The sequence below is a fragment of the Miscanthus floridulus genome, chromosome 8 (assembly GCF_019320115.1).
Source record: "Miscanthus floridulus cultivar M001 chromosome 8, ASM1932011v1, whole genome shotgun sequence".
Lineage (NCBI taxonomy): Eukaryota > Viridiplantae > Streptophyta > Magnoliopsida > Poales > Poaceae > Miscanthus > Miscanthus floridulus.
This window is the reverse complement of record NC_089587.1, coordinates 22,930,131-22,944,365: the sequence shown is the minus strand read 5'-3', so window position 1 is coordinate 22,944,365 and position 14,235 is coordinate 22,930,131. Positions and strand designations below refer to the sequence as shown.

At 44.6% G+C, this 14,235-nt stretch overlaps 1 protein-coding gene across 1 annotated transcript; it reads right to left on the bottom strand.

Moving 5' to 3' along the window:
- Nucleotides 1–20: 20 nt before the first annotated feature.
- Nucleotides 21–10,077, bottom strand: LOC136475965 (transcription factor TGAL9-like). Its single transcript, XM_066473620.1, is given in 11 exon segments — nucleotides 21–393; nucleotides 505–669; nucleotides 671–754; nucleotides 4,882–5,183; nucleotides 5,345–5,411; nucleotides 5,693–5,770; nucleotides 5,977–6,129; nucleotides 6,228–6,383; nucleotides 6,510–6,565; nucleotides 8,751–8,854; nucleotides 9,684–10,077. Coding segments are annotated over 11 exon segments (1,485 nt in total). The 5' UTR covers nucleotides 9,785–10,077; the 3' UTR covers nucleotides 21–174.
- Nucleotides 10,078–14,235: the final 4,158 nt, after the last annotated feature.

The following is a 14,235-nucleotide window of genomic DNA, read 5'->3' as shown; positions in this document are numbered from 1 at the left end:
TACTGCTTACTATTACCCTTTATATATACTCCACAGTTACATGTGTATAAACCACTCCTAGAGGCTAGAGCTGATGTCAAATAAGCGAGAAATGGGTCATCTGAATTCCTGATCAGTGATCACCTCTATCTGTATCTCTGAAACTATCCCAGGCTGAGCAGGCTCTTATAATGTCTATAGTAAACCGTCTCTACTTTGGTAGGGCGGTCTCTGGCTGGGGCCGGCCGCCGGGTTGCTCGCCGCTGGAACTTGGCCTGGCCGGGTGTGCCAGAGTTCGCTGAGGGCGCGGAGGCGGTGGGAGTAGTCGGCGATGGCGAGGAAGCACCGTGCAGACTGCCGCGCCGTCAGGATCTGCGGCAGCCGGTGCAGCGCCTGCAGCCTAAGCGCGTCCGCCTGCAATGCAATGCAACCAAGCACGCGTTCACCATTGTTGCTGTTACCATTTCATCATGGGAAACACACAAAATGCTTGCAGGCAGGCAGGCATGTGCTAGCTTTGCTTACTTGTCTGACGAAGGCGTCGAGGGAGGCGAGCTTGCTGATGGCGAGGGACATGGTGGCCATGAAGTCGGGCACGTCGGAGTAGGGGAAGAGCAGCGCCGCCGCGTCGGAGGAGACGGCCTCCGAGACGGAGCGGTGCATCGCCTGGAGCTCGTGGTCCAGCGCCGCCCTCCGCGTCCCTCGCCCACTGCTGCACGCCGCAGACGCCCATCGCCTGCTGCTCCGTCAGGGGCTCCGCGTGCCGGGCCGCTATCTGCGTGGGGATGCATACTGCATGGTTAATTCATTGATATCTTCAAATTACTCTTTTTGAGAAAAAAATAGCAGCATTAATAAATAATCAAAGTTGAAAGTGCTACCTTGCTGATAAGAATTGAAATTTGGACAACTTAACCATGAAAAAAAGCACGCACGAAATTAATTTTATTAGTATATTATACACATGAATATACTCCATTATGATGTTCAGCATTAGAGGAATGAACTACCGATAGGTAAATGAATATGAGCTTTTAACACCCGGAGATAGACTGATGTGGTCGGTGAACAAACGGACGGCTGGGATGGGTTTACTGGTGATGAACAGTGGAGCAGTGAAACCCTTGGTTCAGACACGAGATCTTAATAATATTATATGATATATGATATGATATGTATATCTACATAGAAAATAAAAAATCTCCTCTAAATTTTTATCGTCACTCTATGCTCCGGTCCTCACCATCCATGAGTTAGAACAGCGCATGTTCCATCAGGATATAGTCTGATTTTAAGAGATGACCCAAGCTGCACGTGAGCATGCTTGCTTGTCTAATATTAGACAACAAATTTCTTATGTTCGTTCCTCTTTCTTACACCTCTTAGTTCATCACTCTCTCAGCCGTTTGTCGTCCCTCACTTACATACCTCTTCTCCTATCCTTTGATCCGTCGTTTCTCACTACAGCTCTTCTCGTCTTCACAAGTGGCAAACATAGACTCTCCAACTCTTTTCCTACAAGTGGCAAACATAGACTCTCTAACTCTTCTTGCCTTCACAAGTGGCAAACATAAACCCAAAGTCTGAGGCTTGGGTGACAAACATACGCCCATGGCAAAGAGTCCGAGGGCCGATAGATAGTATCCTCCTTTAACACGACATTACCTATAGTTTGGAACTACAAATAGATTGTATCCTCTCGGACACGACGTTGGTTACAGTGTAGAACTGCAAAACCTTTATTGATGCTCGACGCTCTTATCGTAGCCTCGCTTCCTGAGCCCATGCCACATGCGTGTGTGTGGCTCACATTTCATCTTTCCTAACCTCATGATAGGTGCACATTATAAAGCCATCCCTTTAAACCGAGCCAATATCTAGTCGATTTTCTATATGGGATCAATCCCTTCACTGTAAGAGATGCTGCCTTCTGTGACTGTTCAAATAATGATGTTAACTGGGTTTTTAATCATAGATTGTATTTTATGACTCTCTAGTGATGAAACTGTTGTCATCGTAAAAGAGAGGAGAGGGGCGCGCGTGGGAAGAGAGATGCGGAACAGAGAGTAGCCGTAGCGCATGACGTGCATTGCTCACCCTTGTATCTTCGCTGCGCAAGGACGACTATAAGGGAGGAGGAGGCAGAGTGTGAGAGAATGTGGCAGCCTGGCCATTGTCAGGCCGAAAGAAGGAGAGAAGGAGCGGTCCACACCCCAGTTGGCCTAGAAAAGAGATAAGATGGGAAATAAATGGTCCAAAAGTTCGAGGTAGGTTTGGGTGGGAGAAAAAAAAGTTGGGCTAAGAGCAAGCCTAATAGTATAGCATGCAGCTAGTTGAATGAATCTTTACGACATATCTCTCAACCTATTATATAGTAGTGAACTCTTTATTATTAATACATGGCATATTTGTCTCTCTCACAAAGTTTCTTTCTTGGTTCTTCTGTCTAAGCCGGCCAGCCCGCTTCTCCTCTCACTTCTCCACCTTAGCATACAACCCACTCACAACACTTTACTGTACTTGCTCTAAGAACCTAGAGCAATTAAGGAAGAGAAAAGGATTTCACTTTTGTTTTAATTCCATGGAATTCAAAGTTTAGTCAAATTCTATAAAAAGGTGACCTGAAAATTCTATAAAATTTTAGAAAAACACATTGATGCTTGAGAAACTTGGATACGAGGTTTGGTGACCTATTTTCTCTTTTTTTTGCCACATTTTCTGATTTAATCGAAATATGGTCCAGTCAAGCCTAATTAAATCCAATAAAGATAGTTAGCTAATACAATGAAATGCAGCTCTCCTGTGTTTTTTAAAAAAAGATGGTTAACTAATTACCATTATCATGAATTGGTCTAAGTGACTATATATACAATAAAATGATCGATACATCCTATTGTAACGTACACATACAATAAGAAGAGCTTGATGGTTTAAGAAAAAGTTCGCCTTGCAAGTTTGACAGTTTAAGAAAAAAAAAGTTCGCGTTGTATTGGGAGAATAGAGACATCTACCTATCCTTTAGAGTTGTAACAGGGACTTTTCTTGTACTATTGTGAAACCCAGGGTTGTTGCAAGTTCCAACCAATCCATCTAGAAGCCGAAAGGCATACACATGTGTCAAGGCCAACAGGTCCTTTGCATTGTTGTAGGTAAGTTAACCAAACCCGTCTCCATCTCCCATCTAACCTACTACCCTGTTGCAGTTAACTCTATTCGCTGCGCAAGGACGACTATAAGGGAGGAGGAGGCAGAGTGTGAGAGAATGTTGCAGCCTGGCCATTGTCAGGCCGGAGGAAGGAGAGAAGGAGCGGTCCATGCTCCAGTTGGCCTAGAAAAGAGATAAGATGGGAAATAAATGGTCCAAAAGCTCGAGGTAGGTTTGGGTGAGAGAAAAAAAAAAGTTGGGCTAAGAGCAAGCCTAATAGTATAGCCTGTTGTTGGCTGAATGGATCTTTACAGCATATCTCTCAGCCTATTCATATAGTAGTTAACTATTTATTATTAACACATGGCTTATTTGTCTCTCTCACAAAGTTTCTTTCTTGGCTCTTCTCTCTAAGCCGGCCAGCCCGCTTCTCCTCGCACTCCTCCACCTTAGCATACAACCCACTCACAACACTTTACTGAACCTAGAGCAAGTAAGGAAGAGAGAAAATGATTTAGCTTTTGTTTTAATTCCATAGAATTCAAAGTTTAGTCAAATTCTATATAAAGGTGACCTGAAAATTCTATAAAATTTTAGAAAAACACATTGATGCTTGAGAAACTTGGATACGAGGTTTGGTGACCTATTTTCTCTTTTTTTGCCACATTTTCTGATTTAGTCGAAATAAGGTCCAATCAAGCCTAATTAAATCCAATAAAGATAGTTAGCTAATACAATGAAATGCAGCTCTCCAGTGTTTTTTAAAAAAGATAGTTGACTAATTACCATTATCATGAATTGGTCTAAGTGACTATATATACAATAAAATGATCGATACACCCTATTGTAACGTACGCATACAATAAGCAGAGCTTGATGGTTTAAGAAAAAGTTCGCCTTGCAAGTTTGACAGTTTAAGAAAAAAAAAAGTCCGCGTTGTATTGGGAGAATAGAGACATCTACCTATCCTTTAGAGTTGAAACAGGGACCTTTTCTTGTACTATTGTGAAACCTAGGGTTGTTGGTCGTTCCCAAGTTGCAAGTTCCAAGTTCCAACCAATCCATCTAGAAGCCGAAAGGCATACACATGTGTCAAGGCCAAGCGCAGGTCCTTTGCATTGTTGTAGGTAAGTTAACCAAACCCGTCTCCATCTCCCATCTAACCTACTACCCTGTTGCAGTTGCAGTAAGTACCCAGTCACATAGTAGTAGTAGTAGATGGCTGCTGGTACTATATAGCTAGAAAAGTCCGAAGAAAATTCCAAAGGCCTGAACTGTTCCCATCAACGTAACTGGGACCTCTTACCTACCTAATCAGCTATATATATTTCTCCATTGATGCTGCTTTTACCTAATGTCTCTGTCCATTATTAGTACCAAATAGCACCTGAATCCTTAACCTTTTCATATGCATTTTATGTATATATATGTGTGTATTATTGTCGTCCTACATCATCAGCACGTACAGGAACCTATATGCATAGCTGTCACTCTCACTCATGAGCCGTGAGTCGTGAGACATGCATGCATGCCTCGTGTACATGGCCAAAAACAAGAAGGAGGCAGCTCGGCAGGAACTGTGTGACATGGTGTGGGTCAAAGTTAAGACACGCAGTGCACTACTTCTACAAAATCAATTTCGTGGACTTGATTGTTGGGAACACCAATTAATTAAAGAAAGGAGTAGCACGCAATTGGTTGATCATACGTGAGTGTAGCCTGTGAGTTCATGCTTACAGAAACTTGGTAAAACTAACCTTGATGAGCTCTGAAGGGCGGAAGCCGCCGATCCAGAGGAAGCAGCGCTCGGCGGCGGACACCCACGCCCCGGACACGAGGTGGAACGCGTCGGCCCTCGCCGCCACGGCCTTCAGCTCCGCCAGCACGCCGTGGTGCGCCGCGGCCGCGTCCACCAGCTGCAGGAGGAGTTGTGCGTCTGCCGCCGTCGACGTCGTCGCCGCCGCGGCGTGCTCCGCCTCCAGCGCCGCCCGCAGGTGGCGCATCATCTTGCCGTGCTCCTCCTGCCACCTCGCGTGCTCCATGTCGAACCATGCCGCCTCTGCTCATCTCATGCAAGATTGCACTATTCATCAACTTGTGATAAACGTGTAAACGTGCAGTGCATGCAAGAGAGGTAGTATAAAAAAGGAGCTAGCATGGGAGTACGTAATGTAAGAGATGCATGTATGCGAGCAGTTTAGCTAGGGTTTGAATGCGTGCCTGGGCTTAGTCCGCCGCTGCAACCTGCAGAAAGAGCTCCACCACCAAACACTGCTCCCTGGTTGATCTGTTTGGCAAAATGCACACGGAAAAAACTCAGTCGGTACGTTTATGAAAGTATATGGAACTATATTATCTTCACTTTTATAATAAGCTTATGCAGTTGTTTTTTCTTAAAAAAATGATCATTATTCTGCCTAGTAATAATAATATAACTAGATCAAATTATTAGGTTCTTTTTTTGGCAGGCCTAGCTCCCTGCTTCATGTTAATTCCAAATCTCTTCAGTAATAAAGTTGGAAATAGATTGTTATTAATTTAGCATTCTTCTTTTCAGTTCGTTCATACCTGAGTTCTGGATCTGTGTAAATCTTGCTCCAGCTGGGCCAGCCTAATCCTGCTTGTCTCTAGGTTCTGAATGTAAGCCTACGATCATTGATTATATTTTAGAGAGAAGAGACAAATGAAAACGAACATTAATCAATCCAGGCCACATGAAGAAATGGTATGGGAAACATACAGGAAATGGGAATCTCATGACAAATCCAAAGTTAATTTCACCATTTTCTTTGTTTTGTTAGGACTCGCTTCCTTGGTTAGGCGCAGGATGAAATTGAAACACATATATATACCTTCTTTCTAAGCCTGCTTTTCCTTGCGGCCTCCCTGTTCTGCGCGAGCCTTCTCAGCGTCTTGGCGTTTGAAGTCCTGGGGCGGCCCTCCTGTTGATTATTCGATGTCGACGGCGTCCCGCTTCCCATGGCGCCACCGCTGCTCCCTTCTCTCTGACGACGACGGCGACGACAATGGCATGGGCACGTCAGCTCAGCTAGGCGTGTTGTGTGTATATACGGACGCACAGTCAGGTAACTGAACTAATAACCTTGACAGCTGCCGGCTTGCCGCCGTCCTTATTATTTGGCGGTGGCAGCCCTGCCGCCAGAGTCGTCGTCCTCGACGGATGGTTCGATGGCGGCGGCGGCTGCTGCTGCTTGGACGGGCCAGCGTTCGACGCCGTGTTGTTAGTCCCCATGGATCCCTGCTAGAAATTTGATCGATTAGAATATTTGAAACCAAAAATAATATTCCAAAAGAAAACGCATGCATCCCAATTAAACGCGTGTATTAAAGCTGATGAATATTTAATGCATATATACGTACGTACCTTTGGTACGGGCTCGACGACGTGCATTGGCTGAGAAGGGAAGATGTTGAGAGTTTCTGCATGCACAGCGTGCCAAAACATGCATGAACACCATATACACATGACGTTTACAACAAAGCTAATTAGTCCATTGAACTAATTTATCCTTTAGAAAACGGCAATTAAGAGAGTTATTATATTATTATTAGGAGGAAAACACAGTGACCAAACTAAACAAGAATAACACACACAAAACAAGAGGAAAAAAAATACAAGCAGCCGTGCAACTGCTCTGGGATCTAACAGCACAGCCCCTACAACTACTACTAGTACTAGAATATATGAGCTAAAAATACAACAAAAAAGATCAAAACCATAGAGGGCAGCTTGTACAACGGTAGAGAAAAAATGGACTAATGCTTGGAATAACGATCCATGATATGAGTAAAGATGTCAACAGGGCCCGATCCCCGATTCCCCGCGGGGAATTCCTCCATCAGGGGATGGGGATGGGGGGAAATTAATCCCCACGGGAAAATATTTGGTAGGAAGGTTGTCCCCGTCGGGGATGGCGGGGACAGGGATGGTTGCCTGGTCCCCGACCCCAATCCCCGCCAACCCGCCCTGCGAGGCCGCGAAGCACGCAGCAGGCGTCGGCCCATGTAAAGGCCTAGTCGTGGAGGTATATAACGCGCCGTCCAAACCCTAATTCTCCAACACCCCGCTCACGCCGCGCAGCTCCACGTCCGCCTCCTCATCTCTGCTGGCGCGCGCCCTCCCTCACCCGCACTTCACGGCGCTCTCCTCCCGGTCACTCCCCATCCGGTCACTCCCTCCCTCGATCCCTCCCTCTTGCACGGCCTCTCCAGTCTCCCTCCCTCCAGCGCTCTCCTCCCGGCTCCTCCCTCTTGTGCGTCCTCTCCTCCCTCCTTCACGGCGCCGTCCTCCCTCCTTCACGGCGCTGTCTTCCCTCCGTAGCGGCGTCCTCTCTCCTCCCTCCGGCGCGGATCATGGCGGAGCGGCCCTCACAGCGCTCGGCGGCGCAGATCCATGCCGAGGCCGGGTGGATCTATGGCGGGGCAACGCGGATCCAGCTCGGGCCCGGGTGGATCCTCGGTGTGGTGGCCCACCTGTGGCGGCATCGCGCGGGGCGGCACAGCCTCCCTCTCGCGGGTGCGGGAGACGGCGTACCCCGGCGACGGATCCTCCCTCTACCTCGAGCTCTGCGGCGGATCTGGCCAAGGAGCACCTCCAGCGGCGGTGGATCCTCCCTCTCCCTTGAACTCGGCGGTGGATCTGGCCGAGGAGCACCTCCAGCGGCTTCTCTAGGCAGATCTGCGACCGTGGTGGTCAGATCCGCGGGCGAGGTGGCAAGCGTCCACGACGGCGGCGGCGAGCGTGCTTCACGTGTTGCGGGGATGGGGATCCCCGCGGGGATTAAATCCCCGAGCGGGGACGGGGATGGGGAAGAAGTGCTCCCCATGAGCCTTCACGTGGACGGGGACGGGGGAAATTTGCCCCCGCGGGGACGGGGATGGGGCAGTAACCCCCGATGGGGAATTCCCCGTTGACATCTCGAGATATGAGTTTGGGGTGCCAAACTAAATTATTGCTTGACATATATAATTAAGCTAATTCAACCGGCCGTTTGGAGACCGGCTTTTTGGAAGGATGTTCTTCGATTTCTTTCTTCCCACAAATTCTACCAAAAGTTAATCATGACACTATTGTGAAATAATTATTAGCTTGTCCTATACATTATACAGTTAAAAGCGAAGAATAAATGTATAGGAGAATATATACTCAATACGGACAAGGGAAAAAAATGCATGCACATATGCGTGTATATGGTTCTTGGAAGTAGATAAGTGGTAAAGGATATTTGGACAATGAGAAATCATATCTCTGCCTAACTGCCTTATTTGAGCAGAAATAAAATGACCTATCCAGAATGAACACACATACATGAGCATGTGTTTGTTACATGTCACTCTCCTTGAACTAGCAGAGATTCTTTTTTTCCTTTTCTGAAATTTTGGCTTTTGTCAGACTCAGACAGAACAAGCTTTGCATACAAGAAGGAAAAACGATGGAGAGGTTTTATCACGCCATTGTCTCGCATCTTGGCTCATTCTTGTTTTACCATGTCCAATCAGGGTAGATGCATGACTAAATGACATGTTTATGTTTAATTATTAATTAATCTGCCATGTATGATCAACCTATGCAGCTATGTATATGCATAAGCTAAGTGTGGCTTACGAGGTTGATTTTGAATAACTGATGCTTGATCCTGGCTGTTAAGATAGAGGAAGAGCGCTTGATCGAATTCGGCCATGTCATATCCGCCTCCAGGTTCCTTTCTGCTGCACTTGCACAAATTAATACACACAAAATTATAAATTAAGTTGATATCAACCATCATTTTAGTTCGGTCAGTTACTAAAATGATATACTAGGGAAATGCTACCAATAATAAATAAATAAATAAATGCAAAGACAAAAAAAATTATGTTCAACAATTAAATTAAATTAATTAAATCCACTGGAAATGCTACCAATAATAAATTAATTAATGTAAGCTAACATTTCCACGTACACAATTCATTTCCATCTTGTGGGAAAAGTTAAGTAGAAGGGAAATACTGGTTAACTTTGATAGGATTGAATTGACATCTCATAATTAAATAAGAAAATATATATATATAAGTTTTGATAGCTTGCATGCGTGGTTATTACAGACTTACAGCATGGCATTCTCTGAACATACGTCATGAGTAGTACATATTACATATGCAAGTACAGACTAATTAAAGAAAAAATTATTTAAAAAAAAATAGGACGCCCAAACATCATTCATAATCTACAGAAGTATAGTAGATAGATGGTTATATATGCTCCCAAACCATGCCTGCGTAGTAGGTAGCTAACAATCATAACCGCGACATGAAAATAACTCTCCAAAACCTTAATTAGCTGAAGCACAGGGCCGAAAAAGATGATGAAAACCAGAGAAGAGACTAAGGGCCATATAAAATATAAGGCACGAGAAAAGATTCATATATGCTTCAGAAATCAGAAGAGAGGAGCCAAAAGCAAGTAAGAAATAGAGCAACAACTTTCAATTCTACATATCTATTCGCAATAAAGTAGAACAAGATTCGAATCTAGCTATCTATTTGTGTTAGGGTTTACATGATGCTGCCATGGACGGAGGAGGATGAAGCTTGGACCATCGTCCCTGTGTCTGGATAAGGAGCCTGCTCATGTGGCTGCTGCCATGTCCTATCCCCCATGCATGCAATCACTTAGCATGCTACCAGTGCGGCGGCCGGCAGCTTACTAAGCTTCTTGATCACTTTGACCTTCTCTTCTCTTCTCTCTCGCACCTCTCTCTCAAGTCTCAATTGGATTGATGAAGCAGGAAAGGCATATGATTCAAAAAATCAGCTTCGATTCTTCGCATCTGATGCGCTGCTGTTCTTCTTTAGTTCCCCCCTTAGCTTGTTATGGCTTCTTCTTCCTGGCTATGGCTTCTTCTGACCGGAAACTATAGCAAAAGTAGGACTTGGAGGCTGATTGAGGTGGAGTGCTTGTACAAGAAATATAAGGGAGTGGTTACAAACCTTGGAAAAAGCTTGGAAAAAGCTAGGCACAATAATTAGACTTTTTTTAAAAAAAAAAAGAAAGGCAGAATACGACGTGTCGTTGGACCGAGTCAGGGTGAGATAGGATGACTGGTTTCGGAGCAGTTAGTTTTATATTGACCTGCCACTTGATCTCTCATGTTTCATCTTAAATTAGAGATCCAAGTCAATTTTGCAAAAAGAAGCTATATCTGAATCATCAATAGGGTTCGGGAGTGAGACATTAATTGCTACTAATGCCAACTGTTCTATATTTGTGCAAAGTTAATAAAATAATATAAAGCACTACTTCAATAGTATTTTTCAGCGAACTAACATTATTTTTCTCTCACAACAAATCAATATAAGCATTAGCATAAACCAAATTTCAGCAACTCCAGCCATACTATTCAGCTTGTTGCTTCCGGGCGAATTGAGCTCAACTGGCCGGTTAGGTTCATTGTGGTAAAAAACGGTGTTAGTTGTTCTTTTAGTGATAGGGGACGTGCTTGTGATAACAAGACGTCTACGGTGAGTTCGTCAATTTTTAAATCTATCGTCTTAGTCTCCGTCTCTCCGAGGTGCCATGGTTCCGGAAAAAAAACTTGTTACTTTAGGCATTTGGTAGGATTTATATGGGAAATTAATTATTGGGCCCTAGAAAACAAACTTCGTTCTGTTTGGACCATCGTTGTCTAACAGTGGATCAGTTATGGGGTTATGTTAGATGAGTGAGAGGATTTTATATTAATTTCTTTGGTTTATGCATGGCACACTTTGTGTATAACAAGCTATGTGATGTGTAATTGATCAAACTTTTGGTGGAAAAAGGTGATCATGATATCCTAGCTAGCTAGCAGCAAAGGCAGCTCCATTTTCTAAAAAAAAAAAGTTCACAAACAGTATCTCAAATTCAACCAAAAGTTCCTATGAAAAAAACACCTAGAGAATTCCCAGAACTTCTCGGGAAAAGTTTGACCATGAGAGAGGAAATTGAAGAATGTGAGATCACTAAAGAAGAAATATTGTTGTAATTAATATATTTTTCTTAATTGTCTTTTTATATAAAAAATAAAGGAATAATGTACGTAAGGCGATAGAATAAATCAGGTATCCTCTAATTTTCTGCTATGTCGTTATAAAGAAATTCCAGACACTTATCAACACTCTGTCTGAATGTCTGATGTTTGCTAAGCATAAAACAGTGTTTGCCTTTGATTAATTCGATCTCTGGCCAGTATGTACTGGCTGCCTGCGTCTCTGTTAGGTTACGAACTTGCCGGGCAATGCATGCATCCAGCTAGCTAGCCGCGTGCAAATGATATGATGTTGCAGTCGTTGACCTCAAATGATAGATGCATGCATTTGTATGATGATCATCTACGCGTTGCACCTTCACCGGCCCTATAAATAAAAGCAAAAAAAAATGATGCTCAAAATTAAAGAAATCTCAGAACGTGGCAGAACCGTCCGAAATAGCACTCTTCCGGAGGCGCTCGTCTTTCATCAGACACTAAACGCCCCGAAAGCTAGCTACATCGGACGGTTTCGTCGACCACACCCAAGTGAGAACTCGAACAATCCACGTTTTTCCTCCATGATCCAATAATAAGAACGAGTTTACAATACTTAGTCCATTTCATACATTAAGAGTTCTCAGAAAAAGTTCTCAGAAATACATTATTACAATACCAAATTCAGAGTGCGCAATTTAAATAGCGGAATTTAAAATAAATATCTAACGATAAGATAAAGGATCCGTCTGTGCCCACCAGAAGAATCCTCCACACAACCGCCATTCTCAAGCTACACATGCAATAGGGGTAAATAAACCCTGAGTACACAATGTACTCGCAAGACTTATCCGACTAGTGGGAATAATTTTCTGACTCTAAAGGATATGATAAGCTTTATGATTTGTCGGGTTTCCTTTTTGCAAAAAAAACAATACTAGTAGTGAATCCTTATGTATGTGTTTTATTAGCAGTCATAATTAGTTCATTAGCTAACCATTCTATGTAAGCACATGTTCTACTTTCAAGCAAGAGTTGAGCAATCAGATCCATTTCACCATCTTTCATCTTTCAGTTCTTACTACGGTGCTAGATCGTAGACAAGTCGTACCGTATTATACGGCGATTCACGAATCAATATAGCCCAGCTGGGTATCCTAAAACACCAGGCACAAGTAGGACCAACCCACCACTCTCCTGTCAAGGGGTCTAGGTCCCCGTCCAAACTTGGACTCCAAGCCCACACACCTGAGTCCCAGACTCAGTGTGGTGCTTAGACCTTCATCATCTCCGTCTCCAATCAGTCGGCACGGAAAGAGCCGGAACCCATGACAAGAGAGCAACGAGCCTTCCATGCTCCCATAAACAAGTATGTGCTCAGGATAATAAGTCTGTGACCTGACTAGAATCCAATGTAACGGCCGGTCCTTAACCGACACGGATAGAGATGTAAGGAAAATGGACCCTAGGCCCATTTACTTTAAATTTTGGTGTTTGATGACCAACATAACCAAATTGGACTAATAAATTTGCAAGTGATTGTTTTGTAGTTCAATAGGGTGCAAGACGTGACTTGGATGAAGGCGACGTGATGATCCGATGATCAACTCCTTAAGCAAGACGCTTGAAGCACAAGAGAAGATCCAATACATCAAGTAAAGTCCAAGCATGAAGATAGGAACCAAGCCGAACACAAGATCACGAAGAAACATGCTCGACAGAGTGACCAGACGTAGCCCTTATAGCAACCGGACGCTTCGATCAGTTGCGCAGCAATAGAAGGCGTCTGTAGCAGCGACCGGACGTTGAGTACTGAAAGTGACCGAATGCACCAATGTCATTGTTCATCATCCTAGCAACACACTCAGTACTAACCGGACGCTGGCATCAAATCGACTGGACGCAGGAACTACAACGTTCGATCGAGTACAGAGAGGTTCCTGAGCGGCAAAATTGCGACCGGACGCCATCAGCGTCCGATCAGTTGATCGCGCGCTCAACGGTCAGGACAACTGGACGCGTCCAGTCAGGATGAAAGCAGCGTCCGACCAGTAGCACCCCAACGGCTACTTTCTTAGTGGGGCTTATAAATAGACACCCCAACCGGCCAAATGAGAGGAGTGGAGCTGAGAAAACATACAAAGGGTGTTGATACACTATTTTAGTGATCTCCACTTGCATAGTACTTAGTGATTCATTAGGTGATTAGCGTAGGTGCTTTGTGAAGTGCCTAGATTGATTAGACCGCCGCTTATGCGCTTGCTCTAGGTTTAGGCCTAGCGTTTAGTGAGGTTTGCATATCTCTTACCACTCAGTGCTTGCGCGCACCATTGTTGTACATCGGAGGGGCTTGCTGTCTTGCGAGATCACACCAACCGCGTTTGTGGTGTAGCCGCCACCGTGTACCGGAGGGAACAAGATCCGTGGCGTTTTGGCCGGAAGCTTGATAGTGAAGACGGTGGGGAGCGGTCTGGGAGAGGCTTGTCGGAAGGCACACCAGAGACCCACTTGAGCATGGAGAAGGCCTAGGGCTATCCATGGAGTTACCCGACTGGGAGCTTGACCCTTGCGAGGGATTCCTTGAGAGGGGCTCCAACGAGGACTGAGGGGAAGCTTGCACGCTTCTCGATACCTCGGTAAAAATAACGGAGTCGTCGATGGAAGTTTGCATATCTCTACCTTGCTCTTTAGCTTCTGCATTTACATTGTTTGTATTACTCCTTGTTGCGGTAGAGATAGCAATATATTAGCAAAACCATAGTTGCATATTTAGATAGTTTATCTTTTGTATAGGTTTTGCTAAGGGTAGAAAAAAGATACCATAGTTTAGAGTTAAAATTTTAAGTTACCTAATTCACCCCCCCCTTCTTAGGTGTCACGGTCCCCTACAAGTGGTATCAGAGCCGGTTGGCTCAATTTGGACCTTTGGCTTAACTGCCATTGAGCTGACGCTATTTAGAGTGGTTGGGATGGATACCTCTAGGCCTTCGCACTTTGACGGCACTAACTTCCCTTGCTATAAAGCTAGAATGGCTTGTCATCTTGAGGCGGTAGATTTGGGTGTTTGGAGAGTCACTCATGACGGGATGAAACCCATTAAGAATCCCG